The sequence below is a fragment of the Octopus bimaculoides genome, chromosome 5 (genome assembly GCF_001194135.2).
Source record: "Octopus bimaculoides isolate UCB-OBI-ISO-001 chromosome 5, ASM119413v2, whole genome shotgun sequence".
Taxonomy (NCBI): domain Eukaryota; kingdom Metazoa; phylum Mollusca; class Cephalopoda; order Octopoda; family Octopodidae; genus Octopus; species Octopus bimaculoides.
The window spans coordinates 2,961,567-2,984,789 of NC_068985.1; the positions used below are offsets into that span (position 1 = coordinate 2,961,567).

At 36.2% G+C, this 23,223-nt stretch overlaps 1 protein-coding gene across 1 annotated transcript in view; it reads right to left on the reverse strand.

The window, feature by feature from the left end:
* LOC106867829 (serine/threonine-protein kinase greatwall) overlaps positions 1–23,223 on the reverse strand; it is a 420,959-nt gene that overhangs the window by 380,009 nt on the left and 17,727 nt on the right. The window contains exon 2 of the mRNA XM_052968117.1: positions 19,441–19,547. Coding sequence (XP_052824077.1) covers positions 19,441–19,547 — 107 coding nt within the window. The remainder of the gene's footprint in view (positions 1–19,440; positions 19,548–23,223) is intronic.

The window sequence follows — 23,223 nt, forward strand, 5'->3', positions numbered from 1 at the left end:
ATGCATCCTCATTCAAGTAAGTTATGTAGCATCCCAAATAACAAAATGCATTTGAAGTTTAAAAAATAGAAAATCTGATTATAGGAACAAAGCCAGTGATTTAAGATGTCACATAAGGGGTTACCCTAACAACTGACACAAGAAGAAAAAGCTAAATCAGATATACACAAGATGACCATCTTGCATTGTCAAGACCAATCCCTAACTACTGCTGAAACAAGATACTCAAATATCGAAGGAGAAGCTTTGGCAGTAGCACAATGTCCTGCAAGAGTACATCATTCACAGCTTTGGAAGAAATTTGAATTGGTTTCAAATTAGGGTCCACTAGAAGTCATTTTTAGCGAAAATTGTGATTTACAGAAAATAACACTTGTACAATATTTTAAGATGGGCCTTACATACAATAGTATTTAATAACGAAATATATCATGTAAAGCGATATGAAATACTACATGACATAATTGTAGTATGTTATTAAAGATTAGTTTGAATGACTTAAACCATGATGATAATGATGGTGATGATGACTTTTCCATCTGCTCATGTTCTGAAAGATGTTGATGTTATAAAATGAGAAAATATAAAGTCAGAGACAGCCAATGATAATATTTTATCATGTATATTAAAAAGGATTTCTAATAATAATTGCAGTTATTGTTCTGTTGAAAGGCCATTTTAATCATTGAAAGTAAGTTAAAAGTTTAAGATGGTATTTTGTGTAATGGAAAATTAATCATTCCACCAATCTGTTGGAACTTTAACAATAAAACTATGACAATGTACAATAGAGCTCACAAGCAACAATGAATCTCTTGAAAATTAGAAGTATGGTCGACAAAAATATATAAAAAGATGTCCAATATGTGCTAGAACAAAACCAGACTTACTTCAAACAAAAAGCATGTGCCTTGGCCTAGTGGTCAGGGTGTTAAACTCATGATCATAAGGTGATAGGTTCAACCGCTAGACTGGACAGCACAGTGTCTTCTTGAGCAAGATTCTTTAATTCACATTCCTCTCAGCAACTCAATTAAAAATAAGTACCAACCCAGTACTATCACACCCTGAATGCTAGGAACAGAGTTGGAGGACGGAAATATTGTCTGTATTCACTCACAACTACCCAGGTATCCAAAGCAGTTAGCAACAGCAAGGTGCAAGCTACCAAGTGATGGCTATGCCTTACTTTACACCTAAACATGACTTAAAGTAATTAAGACAAAGATAATATGCCCATAGAGACCACAGAACTGTTCTTAATACATGTCCATGAGTAGTTGGGGGCAGAAGTAATATGAACCAACAACGACTGGCAACTGTAATAATCAGCTAACACAAAAATGGAGTCTAATGATAAGGATGAAGATGTGGCATAGCTAATACAGTTTGGCTCCTGAGTACTTATGAGATGTCAAAGTTCTTTGCATTATGTTGCATCGATACTATCACAAAATTCAAAGATGCATTATGTTCTAAAATTCAAGTTTACTCAGTTGAGCTCTGGGATCGATGTCAGTGACTTATCCTCTCCCCCAAAATTGCTGGCCTTGTGCCAGAATGTTAGTATAGCATTGCAAATATTTTGCATATGTAAAAGTATGTTGTTAATAAAATGTTTTTCAGTAAGAAAGGGAAAACAGAGCCATTAAAAGTATGAAAGATCAAATTATGGAGAGTAAAACCCCATAACAACTTCATCAAGGAAACAAAGAAAAAAAAACGGGGAGTGGGGAGCATTAAGCAGGACAAGATGGTGGCAGGAGTAATATGTTGTACACCCCAGAATAAATGGTGTGTTTAACTGTGTCTCGCACACATGATTGCAAGGCTCATTTCACAGACAGGCTGCACCGATATTAGGGTGGTTACCAGCTTCATGATAGAGCTTAGTTAATCTATGGAATAAAGATTCTGAACATTAAAGAGTGCATGCAACTATAGAATTGCTTGGGTATCTGAAGTAAGTCCTTTTTTCTTTTTATTATATGATAAAAAATGATAAGATGAAACACTCGTTCTTTATAACCTAAAAATTAAAAAAAATAAAGAAGTGCCCGACTCATTCTGATCTGTACATATTAAATGATCTTATAATAATATATATATGTGTGTGTCTGTGTGTGTATACATACATACATATATATATATATATATATATATACACACACACGTATATATGTATATATGTGTGTGTGTGTATATACACACACACACACACACACACACATATATATATATATACAGGTATACCTCACCCTAAGCCATTAATTGGTTCCAGGAGACATGACTTAAGTCGAATTGCTTGTCTATAGGCTAGCTCAAACTGCTAATAGCTATACAATAACCTATACAATAACCCGCAACTCCTTCATGTTTATCTGTTTCTGCAAATAATCCAGCTCCTACATTTCAATTTTGCAGTGTTAAACATACATTTGTCATGAGTTGGAAAACTAGCAGAATTTACTATTATCAATGGGGACCAGCATGCCAAAGAATAGATTCGTTTCCTTTGCATGTCAGAAAAGGTAACTCAAAGAGATTGAGGTAGGATTTACACTCCATCCTAGTAAAACTCTCACCAGCAATGACCACCCAAACAGACCCATGGGTTGGTGGGTTGTCACCTGAGTGGTGCAAAGGAACCATATGGTTGGGAAGCAAGTTTCTCACCTCACAGCTATACCTGTATCTATTCAATAGGAGACATCATCAGATGTCCTACCTTGACTCCAGCAGCCTTACAACTTAGATACAAGGTGGTATCAAAACTGTTGTTTCTGACAAGAAACTCTCAGGTGAGGAGAGCTCAATGACAGGATCCATTGTTGTTGTAAAGAATTTAATTCTTCGCGCTCCACAGATCTGGTATCTTTCACTGAATGCCCTCCCTCAAACACTTCAAAATGTCGCAGTAGGACTCTCAATTGGTGGCCTGGCCCTGGGGGATGAATTCTCAATGCACAATAACGCAGATGTCGAAGAATATTATGAGCATGCTCTTGATTGAGCTGTGGCTCTGTTGTGCCTTTCACAGTGCTTGTGCCACTCAAAACATTGCATACAACCCATTGCCTTATCGCTGTAAGCTTGCCGAAGCATACTCAGTGTCTCTGTAGCAGACTTTGCAAGATTAATGTAAAATTTCACATTGGCCCTTTGTTCCAACTTCTTTATTTCTGTACTGCCCACAGGGGGCTACACAGAGGGGACAAACAAGGACAGGCAAACAGATTAAGCCGATTGTTCCAACTTCCTGCCGATCAAAATCACAGACTACAGCATACTTGCGATCACAAAAACACATGTATTTGGACACTCAGTTATGGAAGTGTGTAGACAGAAAAAGCATAACAGAAGAGTCTATGCATGAGTGTGTGTGAACGGACATACATATGTTTGTGTGAGAAACAGTTTAAGTTGAAATGTTTTAAAATTTGAACAGCATACTTTCAAAACTTTCATGTAAATTTTATATATTTACTTGGTAAAGTCAACATTAATATTCAGATCAATTTATATACATTAATAGGAACACACAGACCTATACATAGTATAGATGCACAGGTATGCACGAGGGCTAGTCTTACACATACATTATACCATATTATACTGATATTAACATCATCATCATCATTGTTTAATGTTAGTTTTCTATGCTGGCATGGGTTGGACAGTTTGACAGGTGCTAGTAAGACCAGAAGCCATGCCAGGTCTCATTGTTTTGGCATTGTTTACACAGCAGGATGCCCTTTCTAACACCAAACACTTTGCATAGTGTACTAGGTGCTTTTCCTGTAGCACCAGCACCAGTGCTTTGTGTATGTGTGTAAATGAAAATGAGCTAAAGGTTAAAGTGACAGTGGCCAATGGCACGGTTTTGAACAACATTGACAAAGAAGGGTATATCAACTAAAATATGAGATATATTCTTGATTTACTGAAATTATCTTCACTTTCAGAACAGTTAGACCAATCTTTCTGTCACAATTATTACCAACATCAAATGAGAAAGGGAGATATTCAAAAGAATAAAGAATTTTCCAAAACTGATATGCCACTAAGGGAGAGGTTATGAATGAGCTTACATGTATGTATGTACATATGTGTGTATGGACATCTGATTATGTATCTGTGTGTGTATGTGTGCGTTTATGTACATGTGTGTTTATACACACACATGCAATCTGGTTGACACTTGTTCCTTAACACCCACATAACTGGAGCTTTTATGAAATTTTTATATCAGTCAATGTCAGTTCAGATAGCAGAAGAGTTAGCTTCCAAAGCAGAATAGATGAATACACAAGCAAGACGGAAGTAATGTCGAAAAGAATTTTTTGAAAACTCTGTTAAATATTTATTCATGCGGTAGTTGAAAGCAACAAGAAATATTAGTTTTCTGCTATAGAATCTATGAAAGAACTCTGAGAAGCTACAGCAATGTGAACCAAGAACTACTTTCACCTAGTTATTTATGATAAATAAAATAGAGCTGAGAGTCGGTTTCAGCAAGTGTCAAAATTGTAGGTCTTGTTACGTTATAGAAATAAGTTTAAACAAACAGAACTGGGGTTGTTTTTGTTTTGTTGTTGTTGTTTTTTTTTGTTTTTTTTCTGCACACAGGATTTGACATTTAGTGATGGAGCCATGGAAAGGAGAACCACAAGATATATAAATGATAATGGGAATAGTACTATGACAGCATTTGCAACTTCCACCTGATAGCCTGTGAGTGGTAGGGAGGTGTTAGTGGTTTACTGAGGTAGAATTACAGAAATAGAGGTGCTGATAGTGCATGCATGGCTGTGTGGTAAAAAGTTTACTTCCCAACAACATGGTTCCAAGTTCAGTCCCACTGTGCAGCACCTTGGGAAAGTGTTGTCAACTGTTAGTGCTTGTGAGTGGATTTAGTAGATGGAAATTGCAAGAAGTTCATCCTGCATGCATGCATGTATGTCATTATTCAGTTTATTTCAAGATTTCTTGCAAACAGAAAAAGAACCAGTTTCTAACCTAGATCCAAGGTTCCTATGGGAATGAGAACCCAGGTTTCAAATTTCCCCAAGACATCTGTTGAACCCTGTTTCGAAATTTCCCCAAGACACTTGATGAAGGCTGGAGGGTATATCAGCCAAAACATGTTAACGACATACAAGATGAGGACAAATAACTGTCAAATGTAAATAATGTAAATAATGTACATAATGTACATAATTCCTCGTCTCTCAAATATAGAACTGTACCAGCTAAACACGTTTAGGAAGTAATAAAGGCCAAGGATACAAGAAGTAGATTGCAATGTGAGCATGTGTGTGTGTGTGTGTGTGTGTGTGTGTGTGTGTGTGTGTGTGTACATGTATGCAGTCTATTGCACACTTTTTTATTCTTTTACTTTTCATTTGATTGTGTACATGCTGGAGCACTGCCTTAAAGGTTTTTTTTTAGTTGAAGAAATCGACCCTAGGACTTATTCTTTGTGGGTCTAACATGTGTTCTATCAGTCTCTTTTGTCAAACCACTAAGTTACAAGCATATAAACACACCAACATTGGTTGTCAAGCGATTGTAGAAAGACAAACACAGATACAAAGACACACACACACATAGATACATATATAAATACATATATACATACATATATAAATATATATATACATATAAATTAGTGTACGTTTTTATTCACGAATGAGGTGACCTTAACAGGACACCTTACAAGCTAGAAAGGGCAGTTAAAAACCCAAACCACAAATAAGAGTAATTTCAAAGGGAATGAAAAATAAAAACATTTCAATAGTGACCACTGGTAGAATATTTCTCTAAATTTTCTACCCTTAATATTTACATACATACATGTGTGTGTGTGTGTGTGTGTGTGTGTGTGGCAGGGTTCTTTCAGTTTCCTTCTATCAAATCCACTCACAAGTCTTTGGTCGGCCCAAGGCTATAATAGAAGACACTTGGCCAAGGTGCCACACAGTGGGACTTAACACAGAACCATGTGGTTGGGAAGCAAGCTTCTTACCACACAACCCCACCTGTTCCTAAAGCAATGCCTATATATATTATATATTTCTTCAATCAGCATAAATTTGAAAGCTGAATTAACAGAGAGGAGCTATAACTAGATGAAATTTCCAAGCAGTTAAAATGCACATGTCTTCAATATCCAAGGGGATAAAAAGTGTTCAACAGAAGGGCACCTAAGAGTCATAATGTGAATGCAGCCTGGCCTCCTTCGAGTGTAAGAAGTTAAGGGGTATTTTTTCTGAGGACTTTCTCTGATACCACCACACTCCCTACAGTATAGACACTTAAGAAATAGTTACCTTAACACATAGTGAGATCTTACTATTTTGGAGAGGAAAAAAATCAAAAAGCTGAAAACCATACACATCATACATCAAGGTCAGATGATGTTTCATTAAGATGATGTGACATAAACGGAATGTGAAGTTGTAATTTTTCTTAAACATATTTGTTTGGGATGTTGGGTACATTAGAATATGTACACATCTATATATACACACATGCTTGATTTTTAAAAAATTGTTTGGTTTTTAAGCCAACCATATCTAGCCGAAATATTCTATCTGTTTTAGGTTCAAACCACCCACATCTGGCCTCTCACACCTACCTTACAATGTCATTCTGAAAATAAACAATCACACCATTGAAATCTCAAAGCTATGAAATAATGAATGATTAATTCAAAACAATGTAAGTGTTATAGTTGACAGAGTTATCTGAATGCTAAACGATTAAACTTAGAATAGAAACAATACTTAAGAGTGTGTGTATGTAGGCGTGTGAGTGTGTGTGTGCGTGAGTGTGTGAGCACATTAGTATGTTAAGAATCTTTTTAGATAAGGTATTTATTTCTATTTGCCTCACTCAAGAACACACTGGCCATATCCAGCCCAAATATTCTTGCTGTTTTATGTTCAAACCAGCCTGATCTGGCCTCTCACATCTACCATACAATGTCACTCTAAAAGCACACAAATACACCGTCAAAATCTCAAAACTCCAAGACCATGTATTCAAAACAATGTGAATACGTAAGCTTTACAAGTGACAGAGTAATCAGAATGCAAGAGGATTTAAAATATCATCTTCTAACAAAGGCGCAAAGCCAGAAATTGGAGGGGGCGGGGGTGGGGGATTAGTCAGTTGTATCAACTCCAGTACGTGACTGGTACTTTATTTTATTGAGTGTGAAAAAAAGAAAAGCAAAGCTGCCCTCATCTGGATTTTAGCACAAAATGTAAAGAGCTGGAATAAAAAATAATTTTAAGTTCTGGCACAGGGCCAGCAATTTCATGAGAGGGGTCAAGTTGATCACATCAACCTTAGTGCTCAACTGCTACTTATTCTATTGACCCCAAAAGGATTAAAAGCAAAATCATCCTCGGTAGAATTCAAATTTGGAACATAAAGTCAGATGAAATACCACTAAGGATTTTGCCTAGCATCTTAATAATTCTGCCAGCTCACTGCCTTCAAGCCAGAACAAATATGGCAAGGCATTGTATCCAATGCTTTAATGATTCAACCAAATCACTACCCATTTTGCTTTAGAAATAATGTCAAAATACAAACCTTACTCAAAATTAGAACAGTAAAATAGTGTCGTATATTTTATAAATGAGGAATTCTGTACATTATTTACATTGGATGGATGTGTGTCAATATGTGCCCTCATCTTGTTTGTTGTTACCACGTTTCAGAAGAGATGTTGAAAAATCGGGTATAGCTGATCATGTATGGAGAAATGGAGACCACCTCCCCCTGTGGGATGAAATTAAGATAATAGACAGAAAACACCACTGGAAAATATGAAAACTAAAAGAGGCAACACATATGCTAGGACACAATAACCTCGTAAGAAGACCGAGTGCAGATATGAATAGCATATGGGAACCCGTATTAAGAAAGGATACAAAAATATAAAGTCTATAAGCCCTAAAATTCACTCTATAATTGGCCACGTGCATATAGTGTAATGGTTAAGAGAGCAGGCTACTACCTCATGAGTGTGAGTTCAATTCCAGTGCCTTGAATAAATAATAATGATATAGATAATAATAATAATAACATCAGCAAAAAATACCAGGACACCTGATGAAGGCTGGAGAGTAAATCAGCTGAAACGTTGTGTTAACAACAAGGAAGATGAGGACAAATATCTGTCAAATGTAAAAAAGTAAAACAGTGAAAATGATATCATGCAGGAAATCTAACTGAGCACTGAAATCACTGCACTGACCAGTGAGTGTATATAGAGTGGTGAAGTGGACAATGTAAATATCATTATCAAAAGAATTTAATCAGTTCTGAACAGCTCTATGCACAGGGTCATAACAGCTGAGGCTTCAGTGGCCAGTGCTTATAACAATAAATGAAATTCCACTTTCCTTGTTTTGGTTCTTATCAGAGAGAATGAACAAAGTGAGAAAAACTGGACAGAAGCCATTTTAAAATATTGTCCAATTGTAACTTGGAAGCAATGTGGTGGCAGTGGCAGTAGTGGTGACAAAGTTGCTTCAGTAAATGCTAATTGTAGACACAAAGGTATGGCAAATGCATTGACCCAAAGTTATAGAAATATTAGGCCATTTCCCTTCTCTCTCTCTCTCTCTCTCTCTCTTTCTCTCTGTGTTTCTTTGGTTTTTATTTTTATTTAAAAGAGGAAAAAACTGTCCTCCCAGCATTTGCGACTACACTGTTCTTTAGCTTTATCCAAAGAGTGAAACAGAAAAATGTTTCCGCTTAGAAAAAGAAGTTATTAAGGAAAGATAGAACGATAATGTGCATGAAGATGATATCAAAGACAGCTAAAGAGAAAGTGAAAGTAACAGAAGTGTAGGGAGGGGGTGTTGGGCAGCAAAGGCAAAGAGAAAGGAAAAGAGAAATAGGAGAGAATTGGAAAGAAAAAAAACATTAAAAAAAAAAGAGATGGGGAAGCAGAGATACTTGAAAGAAACAGTTTGTTTGATCAGAGAGTTGTAAACAAGATGCAGTTTTAATGATTCTAAATACTGGTGGTTGAGATTAAAGATGGCTGGTCACAGCTACTTGTAAATGACAACAACGATCTACTCAGCATTCTTTTGGGTGAAGAACAACAACACAGATCAACAGCAACAACAACTAACACAGTAATGCCAGTGCCATCATAAGAAAACAAATTATCAACAAAATTAACAACAACAAAAATCACCATAACAAAAAGAACAACAACAAAGAACTTCATCTGGCAACAAGACCATCAAGAATGTCAGCAGTAACGGTAGTAATAGAAGAGTGGATGGCTTCTTTAACGGTTGCAGTGAAGAGTCTGTGGGATTTCATGGAGAGTGATTAGAACCGTTTCCTCTGAACAATAGAGATTCACTAAGGTTGTGGAGGAGGGAATGAACAAGGGCAATACAAGAGAGAGAGAGAGAGAGAGAGAGAGAGAGAATGTTGGTGGTGGGGGGAGTAGAATAAGAGAAAATAGTGTAGGATGAGTGAATGAACTATGAGAGAGAGTTAATGGAGAATGATAACAAAAAAGAAGTAGAAGAAAGATAAGGTCCAAGAAGAGAGAATATAATCAGGAGAAATGGAGAGATGTAAAAGAAATGAAATGAGATGAAATGAAAGAAAATCTGTAAGAGGGAAGCACCAGAAAAAGGAGAAGTCTAACAGAAAAGAGAGAGGGGTAGAGGTTTAAGAGAACGGAGGGGGTAGTGGTATAAGAGAAGAAAGGAGAGAAAGGATGAGAGGACTTGGGAGAGAGAGAGAGATAAGAGAAGAAAGAGGGTAGAGTTCTTAGAGGAAAGGAGATTTGAATGAAGATATATATATATATATATATATATATATGGAGAGAGAGGGAACAAAACTGAAAGAGGCGAGAAAGAGATGTGAATAGGGAGGAGAGAAAAAAGACAAACTTGTGAGAGAGAGAGAGAGAAAGAGAGAGAGAGAGAGAGAGACTGAGCTATGAGAGAAAGAAAGAATCTTCTGAGATAAGAAGGGTATAGAGAGAGAAAATAGCCTGTGTAGTTGAGATATGAGTAAGAAAGAGATTTGAGTGAAAAAGATCTGAGTGAGAGATGTAGGAGTGAGAGGAGAGACAGAGGAAGGGAAGAGAAAGAGAGAGAGATGTGGGGGGGGGAGTGATCTGTTGCATTACAAAAATGCTGTAAAGTTCTATTTGTTTACAAGAGAATAAAGCTATCGTTGGTTGCTGTTTCTGCATCTCATCAACCACTTTCCACCACACGAATACACTGATCTCAACAAATGTGTCAAACATTTCACACGAGAAGAAGCAGAAGAGAGAAAATGATTCCAATACATCCCCAAATCTAAATCCATTTCAATTTAATAGTGAAGTTTCGCTTTAAATTCTAAAAATAGTGCATATACATTTTTAAAGAGTTAAAGTGAACCCGTCAGTTAAGAATATTCAATAAATTTCCACAATTCAACAGTTCTAATGTTTACATCATCTTCCCCACTCTCCTCTCCTTAGTTTTAAGTTGGCTTACACAGACACACACACATACACACACACACATGCACTGGAACATATCTGCAAAGCCCCTAGGCCAAGTGCCTTCTTCTATGGGTATTGGTTTCACCTAAATCATATGAAAGAAGTTGGGTAGCAGAAAACTGAGCAGAAACTCATTAGAAGGGCTGTATCTGTTCTTTGGTGTCAGTAAACTTTATTATTCATCTGGTTTAACAACACCAAGTAGTCCTTGATGACTTTAACATAATCCACCTTGAGCTAAGCTTTCATGAGATATGGTAATACATTTCATGCCACCGGACTGGCTCCCGTGCAGGTGGCATGTAAAAAACACCATTTGAGCATGGTCATTGCCAGTATCGCCTGACTGGCCCTTGTACTGGTGCCACATTAAAGCACCCACTACACTCTCGGAGTGGTTGGCATTAGGAAGGGCATCCAGCTGTAGAAACCTTACCAGACCATATTGGAGCCTGGTGCAGCCTTCTGGCTCTCCAGTCCTCAGTCAAACCATCCAACCCATGCCAACATGGAAAGCGGATGTTAAACGATGATGATGATGATGATTAAGCCACAAATGAAAAAAAAAAGCCATTTCTGTGCATCTAATCAATAGGATTTAGGAACCTGATGTAAACTGTAAACCCATCAAGATAAGAGAGAACCAAAAGTGAGGCTGCAGCTCACAGATGGGGTACTGGAGAGCTACCTGTGGGCCTTAGAAATTTTCTCAATCTTTTCTACAAATTACTGTGACTCACTGAACAAGTGATGACTTTTAGATACTTTTTTCAGTCATAATTAGTTGAATTTTTTCTTACATGAGCATTTTTGGTGGTGGAAATGGTGGTATGTGCAAAGATATTACTTTGTAAGATATATGTGTGTGCCAAGGACAGATGTAAAAGAATGGAAAGTAGGCCATTGGGAAAGAAGTTGCCACTCCCAAGTGATACATCCATTGATATATGCACACACACACACACACACACACACACCATCATAATGTAAGATTTGTAAAATATATTAATATATTTACATAACACAAATGTTATCTAATATAGATTTCAGTACATTAGGTAGAGTGGATAGATTTATTCATAATATCAAAAGTTGACAGTCTATGCAGAGTTTTACTTTGGTTTGGGTGTTTATGACAGTCATACGCGTGCACACACACACACACACACACACTATATATAAAGTTGGCAGCTACTCAGTTTCACTCAGGGCCATTCATAACTGTCATGAACAGCTCAAGGTGAAAGTCCATGTAGCCTACTATGTGTATATATAAAGTGTGCATGTGTATATGTGAGAGAGAGAGAGAGAGAGAGAGATTTGTTAAGTGCATGTGTGTATATGAGTATACTAGCGGAAAGAATGGTCATACCAAAATAAGCCACTACAAAAATATGCAGAGAATAAGAGACTACATGTCTTATAAAGAAAGTATAGCCATCTTGAAAAGTCGACTGGATTTCTTCAGTTCTCAAAGATGAGCATCACTCACATAGAATATAGTGAAATACACAAAACAAGAGATTAAAAGTTTCAAGATGTATAAAGTATATAAAATGGTAAATGGTGATAGCAAATGAATGGCTAAACCAGCAAAAAGCATTGCAGAGCTAACTACAAAAGAATGAAAGCTACAATGATTTGTAAATTTAGAGTAAGTCCAAGGGTATGGTAGATTAAATTGACATGAGTTTATTACTGATAGGTTCTTGAGAGAATGAAAGTTTTAACCTAAATTTATCATGGACTGAACTCAAATCACAATGGCAATCTGTTTGTGTGATTAAACACAACAAAGAGATTGCCATTATGCAGCAAATTTGCTTTACTGTATACATTATTGCTTCAAATTTCAATATTCCTTGTCTAACCAATTGAAGCTACTGAGACAAGGATCTAGAACCCTTTCAAATACCATGTCCTGTGTCAAAGGTCATTATAGACAAACTGAACTCCTTTTGCCATCCATCCAAATCAGCAAAGATTGTTACTTTACTTCAAGCAGTCATATATAAGACACAAAATGCAAGAGCATCATATCTGACGCTGTTGTAACCCTGAGAACTACAAGTACAAAACTGACAAACTGGATTGAAATGATGGCAGTAAATGCAAAATAGCATTGCTTGGAACCACAACCATCCCCTGTAAAGTCCTGAAAATCTGAATGAAGACTTTTACCTGAGCCCACTTGCTGTGGGCAGCTGACACTTTGTTACACACCCCTGTGACACTACTATGTTAAACAAAAGCAACAATGATCCTTTCTACTTAGGCACAAGGCCTGAAATTTGTGTGATGGAAGCTAAACAATTAAATCAATACCAGTGTTTGACTGGTCCTTATTTTCACAACCCTGAAAGGATGACAGGCAAAGTCGGCCTCAGTGGAAGTTGAACTCAGAACATAAAGCTAGACAAAATGCTTAGCAGCATTTTGTTTGGCATGCTAACAGTTCTGTCAGCCAAGGATCAGGCCAATTACAAATAGAAGGAGTGAAATGCTGTTGTCTTCAAAAATGTCTCTTTTTATTTTAACTTTTTCATCCCCAGTTGTAATCTTGTTTCCCAGTGCTTCATGCTTCCTGAAAGTAAGTTGAGAATACTATTTGCTATAACACACAGAGTCTTTCTTTAACGACAAATAAAAAATCATGTTAAAAGCTGCCTTCAAGAATCTTTTATCAAATGAATTGACCCCACTACTTATTTCTCTTTAAGTTTGGTAATTCTTCTGTCACTCTCCTATTGCCAATCTGCTAAGTTACAAGGGACGTAAACACAGCAACACAGGTTGTCAAGTGGTGATGGGAACAAACACAGACACAAAGTCTCTCTCTCTCTCTCTCTCTCTCACACACACACACACACACACACATATAACTGATGAGTTTGTTTTAGTTTCTGTCAACCAAATCCATGACAAGGCTTTGTTGGCCTGGGGCTATAGAAGACACTTGCCGAAGGTGCTGCTGACTGGGACTGAACCCAGAGCCATGTGGTTGACAAGCAAACTTCTTACCCCACAGTCACACCTGTAGTTGATCTTTTCTTCTAACAGTTTCCTTTCTCCAACATGGCTGAATATTTCTTCTGCAATAACTCCAGTCAAAACTTTCTACATTCGAAGGAGACTCATAAAAGGTGTCTGTTTGCTGACCTCCTTACACTTTCAGCAATATCTTTCAGCAAAACCTATTAACACCAAATGTCATCCATTCAGGAATACTTTTATTTTCCATGTGCTCATGAAAGTGACTTCCAATCATGTAGTGTAATCCTTCAAAGTTTTTTATATGAAATCATTGAACCTTAACTTGACCAGGAGCAGCTTTCCAATTGGCCATCATTTTTATCTCGTTTTTTTAGCATTTTTTCTTTGAAATAGATATTTTAGTATTCATTTTTGCTGCAACCTCCTCTTTCCATCCTACTTCCTCAACGTGAACTTGTTCCCTTTTTTAAATATATCAACTCAGAATTGTCTTACTTTCTCCTTCACAGAGTTGAGTCATGTCTCCTGCTTGCTGTTCAGTTCTTGGTAAAACTTAAATTGATTGCTTGTAATCAACCTGTATTCTTTGCCCTCTTTTATTATGTGTGTGTGTAATGTTTTACTGCAACAGGTGTTGCTTTTGAGCATTGTTTCAATTCCTCAATAACAGTCTTGAAACCTTTTCACTGATTTGATTGACAAACATTCCGGTTAGTCCTTCTGAATATTTTTCCTTTAAGTCACCTATTTGTCCATCTCTCAACAAGTTCTATATCTTTTTTTGGAATTGGTCTGTTTTCCCCTTCCGTTCACTTCCAAAATGGATTTGTCTTTTGAGGAAAAGGAAAGAAAGAGAGATAAATCATCATCTTTTTTATGGATGAGTTGAAAGGAGGTAAAAAGATTGGCAAATACAGTGAGAATTTTTACTGCAAATATAAATCTGGAATTCAGAGTGAAGAAGTGTGGTCATTTGATAGTGAAACATGGAAATGTAGTAAGGAAAGATGGAATGGAGTTGACCTCTAAAGAGGTTACAGAAGAGACTAACACAGGTAAAGGATATAAATAACTTAGTATCTTGGAAGCAGATGAAATATTTCATAACAGCATAAAATATATCATCAGAAACGAATATTACAAATGCATTAGAAAAGCAGCCTAATCAAAACTGAATGGAGGCAACACCATAACAAGTATAAATTCATGAGCAGTGCCACTTGTAAGAGTTGTGAAAGTTGGACAGAAAGATGAGAAAAATCTTTACAATGAACAAGTTATACTCTCATCAGAGTGATGCAGAGTGAATGTGCATCCCGAGAAAAGAAAGAGGCATAGGCCTGCTAAATATAACTGAATGTGTTGAGAATTTGGAAAAGGAACTGACCAAGTATATTAGAACACCCAGTGAGAGAATGGTAAGTGTAAGACGGCTTACTGCAATGTATGTGAACTGTAAGTGAGGATACAAAGACAATGAAGAAGGGACAAAAGAAAGAATTGTGGACAAACAAAACATGACAGATAAAAGTTATAAAAGATAAAGAAGAAAATAAGAAGTATTGCATGTTGGAAAGTGATTATAAAAAGGCTTTTTTTTAAATTAAAAAAAAATGAAGAGTTGATATTTGCAGGCCAGGATTATGTTCTCCACACAAATTGTGGTAAGAGGTTTGCTTCCCAACTACATGGTTCTGGGTTCACCCCCACTGCATGGCCAAACCACTAAGTTACAGGGACGTAACGCACCAACACCAATCGATGGTTGGGTACAGACACAGACATAAGGGAACACACACACACACACTATATACAGAGCTATAGATATGCTGAGCCTCTTTCAGTTTCCATCTACCAAATCCACTCACATGGCTTCAGTTGGTCCAAAGCTATAGCAGAAGACACCAATCTAAGGTGCCACACAGTGGGACTGAACCCAGAACCATGTGGTTGAGAAGGAAACTTTTTACCACACAGCCACGCAAGCACCCTATTTGTTACTGTTATTTTCATAAACTTCTTCATTAACTTTATTACCAATTTTCTTTTATTTCCCACAATTTTTATTTAAATGTCTACTTTAGTTCCAACAGTTAGGCTTCATTGTCCTTTGAATTTTAGATTTTCTTTCTAATTCCAAATGTGAATGAAGAAATTATTCATCCAAATATTTTTCACAACCTCGCTATCAACACATCTCAAGAAATATGAGAATTTAATAAACTGTGTTAATTTTGAATTCTCTATGGACTTTCAGCAGCATCAAAAAACTATGGCGGCAGGTAGAAAATTAATTTTTGAATAGAATATATAGTTTATTGATTTTCATAATTTTAGCATGAAGTTTCATGAGAGCAGTTTTTCTTTTAATATCTTTGTATATGTTAATGAGAATATTAATAATAAAAAAAAATTAAAAATTTATGACACAGAGATGGCCAAAGTGATAAGGTACTGTTCCACTAGATTCTGGTTTATGAGATCAAATCTATTGAACTGTAAAAGTGCTTTAGTTCAGATTAATCACTTGGTTATAAGGAATACAGTTTTTTTTGTGTTTTTTTTTTTTTTGCAATTGCTTTGAGATCAAATAAAGTCTTGTGTACCTATTATTTCTTAAAGCTTTGCACAATTCGAAATGATCTGCACAAACCTGTCAAAAAATTCCTGCATGGCTCACTTCATCATAATACTGGAAAGAGAATAAGCCAACAAAAGCGGCACCAAGTGGATGCTTGACCTGTTAGAGATATCAGCCAAATCCCTTATGAAGCAAACATCATCAGCATCATCAACTGATGCCGGAGTGTCTGCTTTGTCAAATGTACTGCAGTGCATGCAGTCCTTAACAATGAGAGAAATTAAGTCAAAAACAGAATATCTATATGGTAATGAAGAAGTATTTTTGCAGAATTTTCCACCACCACCACCATCATCACCATCATCTATGTAGCACAAAAGAAAGTAATGCTTCAACTAGCTCTGGGCAAATTTTTCTCCATTATTTCAATAAAAATATATGAAATTTAGCAACATAACATCTCTTTTATTGCCCTTTTGTCTTCACATATCGTTTTCATAGTGTTTGTATTTATCTGAAGTGAAAATAAGTATGAAAAATGAGCCTCGAAGATAAAGAGATATCTTTAGCTTTTGCTTGTTTGGCACACATTTTATGCAACCCTTTCCCACCATCTCAGGGTCAAAACAATGGCAACATTAAATAATATATCTCTGAAACAAAGGCAGGATTCTTTTACTTGTTTCACTCATTTCACTGCAGCCATGCTAGAGCACCACTTTTAGTCAAACAAATGAACCTCAGGACTTATTCTTTGTAAGCCTAGTATTTATTCTATTGTTTGCTTTTGCCGAACCACTAAGCTACGGGGACATAAACACACCGACATTGGTAGTCAAGTGATAGTTGGGGGAATAAACACAGACACACAACTGCATGCATGCATACATACATACATACATACGGCAAATGAAAGATGGAATATACAAGAATTTATTATTAATCATGACAATTATTTCGACACATCTACTACCAATTCTTCATGGGGGGGGGGGACACTCAACAACTGGTTCAGGAGCATCTGGCGGTGCAGATGCATCTCATCAGGTGATAATTGAATATAGCTCATTAAAATAACAGTTCCACAATGTAACTTCCCATTTTGTAGAAAGAAAAGCAGCCAGACAGATGAAATATCTTCATCTATATAGAAGATCAAAAATAAAATCACAGATAGCAAAAAGATAAACAAACATGCAATCCAGCGAGAAAAGAATATATATATATATATATATGATAAGATTCTTTGAGTTTCCGTCTACCAACTCCATTCACAAGGCTTTGGTCAGTCCAAGGCTATAGTAGAAGACACTTGCCCAAGGTGTCACACAGAGAGACTGAACCCGGGACCACGTGGCTAGGAAACAAGCTTCTTACCACACAGCCACTCCTGCATCTGGTCACAGAATATGATCGTAAGACCATTAAACAAAGAGACTGAACCAGTGGTTCCCAACCATTTTTTGCCTGTTTTACTCTACAAGACCCATCATCATCATCATCATTTAACATCCATTTTCCATGTTGGCATGGGTTGGACAGTTTGACTGAGGTCTGGAAAGCCAGCAGTGGCACCAATCTGATCTGGGAATGTTTCTAAAGTTGGATGCCCTTCCTAACACCAACCGCTCCAAGGGTATAATGGGTACTTTTTACGTGCCACCAGCACACGAGCCAGTCAGGCGAGTCTAGCGTCGATCAAGTTCGGATAGTGCATTTTACGTGCCACCAGCAAAGGAGACAGTCAGGTGGGCCTGGCATCGATCATGTTCGGATAGTGTTTTTTGCAGGCCACCAGCATCGGAGCCAGTCAGGCGGGCCTAGCATCAATCACATTTGCATTCTGCTTTTTATGTGCCATCAGCACAGGAGCCAGTCAGGCAGGTCTAGCATCGATCATGTTCGGATAGTGCTTTTTACATGCCACCAGCACAGGAGCCAGTCAGGAAGCAGAGTTTTTTTAAAAATCCTATTGTATTTTTATGATTAAATATCATTAGGACTTATATAAAAAAAAAATTTAGATATGATATGTATTGAAGAAGTATAAACAATTTATCACATAAATTTTAACAAGCTTGCTTCCTGACCACACGGTTCCAGGTTCAGTCCCACTATGCGACACCTTGGTCAAGTGTCTTCTACTATAGCCTCGGGCCGACCAAAGCCTTGTGAGTGGAGTTGGCAGACAGAAACTGAAGGAAATCTGTCATATATATATATATATATATATATATATATATATATATATGCATGTATTTGTGAGTCGGTTTGTTCCCCCACTATCACTTGACAACCAATGTTGATGTGTTTATGTCCCCATAACTTAGCGGTTTGGCAAAAGAACCAATAGAATAAGTACTAGGCTTACAAAGAATAAGTCCTGGGGTCGATTTGTTTGACAAAAGGGGGTGCTCCAGCATGGCTACAGTCAAATGACTGAAACAAGTAAAACAACAAAAAATAAAAGAACAAAACCTTATCGGGACCCGCAAGTACCACATGGACTCCGACCAAGAACCAATGGATTAAACAAAAACCGAGAGTAGGAGGGCACAAAAATAAACAATTCTGTACTCTTAAAATATTGATTTTCTGTCAAAAGCTGTTATGGAGGTGCCCTGGTTGCTTTGCCTTGTAGCTTAAACCTGTGTAAGAGTTACAATGTAATCTAAACACAAAATGCAAATGTATTAAAATGTTGTGGGTTGGTTAGTTACAGCCCCTCCTTTTAAACTGGGATAGAAAAATGTTAAAATGTTTTTGTTTTTTTTTTTAAAAGAAAAAAAGGGGAAAACGAATGGCATCCAGAAACCTATTTCAAGTCATACACAAGCAACAACAACATGTATTTCCAAAGAATATATCTCAACATATTCATATTTTGCTTCTTCTAATGGATTTCATGTCAGCTTCACTACTTTTCAAAAGCTAATATTTTTACTTCCATTTTTTTTGCCATTATTTTTATATGTATATGATGAAAATAACACCTAATTGTCAAGGCAAGAACAAAACACCATAGTAACTTGACACTCATTATGTATGCTGAAACGATATAAGTCTGCTGAATATAAGCTAAAAACATGCATCTAATGAATATTACTAGCATTTATGAATGGAAATTGCTTTGGCAGGTTAGATGAAGTAGTTTGGAGGTAGAAGAGCTTTAAATTTGACTTTAGAATGAGATTTAAATGTCTCCAATATACAACCCTATGAAAATAAACATACAATTCTTTGTCACAGGATACAATTCATTTCATTTTTAAATGCAAAACACCTGTATAAATGATGTGGTGAATGTACTTACAAAACCCAAAGAACTTGTCAGGGAAAGAATCTGGCCAGGCGTCAGGTGGCATTTCTCCAACCATTCTTGACTATTTGAACAATGAAACACTTCTTGGTTCATTTTAGCTATAATAAAAATATAAGATAGAAAGACTTGAAAATTAAAATGAACAAAATAATTAACAGTAATAAGCATACACAAGTGTTAGTTGAATCAAATTATGATTAAGAGATTGGTAATGGTTCAAATCAGATTCAACTTGAATTGTTTCACTCAAGAAATTTAAATCTTCCATCTTTTAATTGTTTCAACCTTTTGGTTGTAACCAAGCTGAGGAAAAGGCTTGAAGAATTTTAGTGAAACTTCTTTTTTCGTTGGGGTCTTTTACCGAAATGCTACATTACAGGGACATAAACACACCAACACCAGTTGTCAAGTGGTGATGGGGTGGGGACAAACACAGATACAAAGACACACATACATTGATATACACAATATACACACACACATGTATATATGACAGGCTTGTTTCAGTTTCCTTCTGCCAAATCCACTCACAAGGCTTTGGCCAGCCTGAGTCTATAGCAGAAGACTCTTGCCCAGTGTGTCACACAGTGAGACTGAACTTGGAAACAGGTGATCAGGAAGCCACATCTTTCAAAAATTAAAAAGCTGAGATGTTACTAAACTAAGACAGATGTTGAGGATTGTTAGCTGCTCCTGATTTTTCATAAACCTTATCTGTCTTAAATACCAGCTTCAATCTAGCACTTGCTTAACTTTGATAATTTTCAAAAACCTTGTTATTTATAATTGTTGTTGAGATAGCAAAATTTACTGCTGAAGACACACCTTCAACAAAACACTATATAATATATGAATAATTAAATTTGATAGAAGCAAATATCTAATTTCATTGTCAAGGTAGTTCTCAGCTAACAGACTCAAAGGAAAATGGATAAGATAACAGCGATACAGCACAGCAAATTCACATAATTTTTCAATGTATAAATACCATCTAAAATTAGATAGAGATACAAACATATTAATAATAGTCTGAAAATAAATTTGAAAATTTTTCATTAAACATGAATTATGAAATTAAATATAAATATTTTGCTTACTGTTGCATATTCTATAAAGCATTTCCAACTTTCCAAAACAAAAAAAAAAAAGGGCACATGACCCACCTATAATACGACCACAAACAGGGGCAATCAAATTCACAATTCTCGAGCTCTTCCTTTATTTTTTGGCATAGAAATTTCTTACTGTAACACTAAGTGTACATTTATCCAGCTGGGTACTTAGAATGCTGTATTGAAAGGTCAATCGGATCAAATCCAACCCTAACGATGATGTTGTATCCTACTTGTACGTAATCTGTATTACTTCTCACAATTAACTGAGAAACTAAGTAAATTTCTTGCCTCTCTACCTTTAAGGTGTCGATGATTAACAAAAAAACAAAAAAAAAAAGCCTGCATAGTAATTGCAAGCCAACCATTTATAAGAAGAACTGAATTTTCAGAACATGCAAACTATAAAGGCAGAATAATCTTCAGAAATACTTCATGTGTATATTTAAGTGGAGCAGGTTCACTCTTGCTGTTGATGCCCCCGAGAAAGACACTGACATCAGAACTTCCATGCTTGTAAATCTAAGGTTTTATGCCAAGATATCATGAGTTGTACAGGTGTATGCAAACAGATGCAGAACTTGAGTTCAAAAAGAAATATCATTTACAAACCAAAAATGCTGTTTAGGTCAGCACCAGTGCTTTCAGGCTTATTGATTTAACCACATATCATTTCAGTGTGTAACAAAGTCAAACAACAGGAAACATTATAAACAAGGTTCACCACCAACATTGGCTCAGTTTTTACTAAAATTGACATCCAATGGTTATGATGATGAGCTTTCCAACTGATCCGATCAATGGAACAGCCTGCTTATGAAATTAATGCACAGGTGGCTGAGCACTCCAAGGACAATGCATACTCATAACAGAGTTCTCAAGGAGATTCAGCATGACACGGAATGTGACAGGGCTGGCCCTTTGAATTACAGGTTCTACTCTTTCTTACCAGCTGAGTGAACTGAAGCAATGTGAAATAAAGTGTCTTGCTCAAGGACACAACATGCCACCCAAATTCCAACTCACAACCAATGACCATGAGCCAAATATCTTAACCACTTAGCCATGCACCTTGGCTTTTTCTGTTAGATATATCGATCACCTCATTCTTCAACATTGCAACATGCCATTTAACATTATAACATGCTGTTAAAAACAAGCTCCTTGTTTTTTTTTTTGTTTTCCTTTTCATTTTTGTTTTCTAATTCTTTTTTATTTTTATTACACCCTTACCATTTCTTTGCAGCCAACGCACAGAATGTAAACAGAATACAATATAAGACAACAACAAATGGCTTGCAAAAACACAATTTATTGCTTCCACACAGGCAAGGCTTTGTTATATATTGTTCTACTGACAAATCAAACCATATCTGATTAACTCTCTGGTGCAGAAGTAATTTGGTGATCTTTGTCAGTAAAAGAACATCCTGTTTTCCATCTGAAGACAGCAACGTTTTTAACACCAATCAAATTTTACGTTGGTTGTTCCCCTCACCCCTATACACTCATCAGAAAGACATCAAAACATAAAAAGATGCTTGGACAGCTTATTGCAATAAGCCTGTCAAAATTCACAGCTCAAAACAGTAACTATACATACATACACATGACAATGGGTACAAAATCTCAATTCAGATTAGTCTACAACATACATTTTGCTGAGTCTAAGGATAATTCCTAAATGTTCAGTCAAAGAACTGTGTTTTAAGTCTATTCACCAAACAAAACACTAGTACCAACTGTGTTATGAAAATTCAAAATTGATCAGAAGATCTCTAAATGTGAAAATGGCAAGGTCTAAATTTTTCAAATAATTTTTGGAAATCTGAGCTCTGAATCTTCATAAAAACAACATCAAATTTAATTCCAGCATATATCATCATCACCATGTATATTTATATAATATGGTTTAGTAAAAAGTTTCAATCAAGTACAGTGGGGTCAATCAACTCCATCCCTACATCAAAATTCTGTGCTTCAGTGAGTATGCCAGAAACAATTCTAGTGGTTCTGCTTCCAGTTTTATGTTCTAAGTTCAAATTCTGCTGAAGTCAATTTCTCTTTTGATCCTTGGGGTTCAATGTTATCAACTAGCTCTCCTTCCTAAAACTTCAGGCCTTGTGCCTACAGTAGAGTTGTTATTATCATTATTATTGCAAAGTCGTGAACAAAGCTAAAACACCAGTATGGAAACTAAATGCATTGCAGTATGCACGTAAATGTACAACCTTGGTTCTTAGTTAAAAAATCTCACTTTTATGGACTTCACTTTTATCTGCTAATGTCAATAAAATAAACTCACTGGACCCATGGAAATTCCCATTGTGTTGACAGCTAAGACATAATAATTATTCTGTTTTCTTCATTTCTTTCTCTGATCCCTTGTAAATACTAATTGCATTCTCTTTCATTCGTATTTTCTCTTGTTGCTGTTCCCATGCTCGATTTCAAAATTCATCCATCTGCTCTGACAACATCCAACCCTGTATTTTCTCATCCTTCCTCATTACTGCACAACATCATCACTGTCTGTATTTTTATGAAGTGGGAAAAAAAAAAAAAAAAAAAACCGTAAAAAGGCTCAGTTTTTGTTCTCTGACAGAATTAGTTGCACTAAGCTTCATGACTGAGATTTTTTACAAATTAATTTCATTTCAAT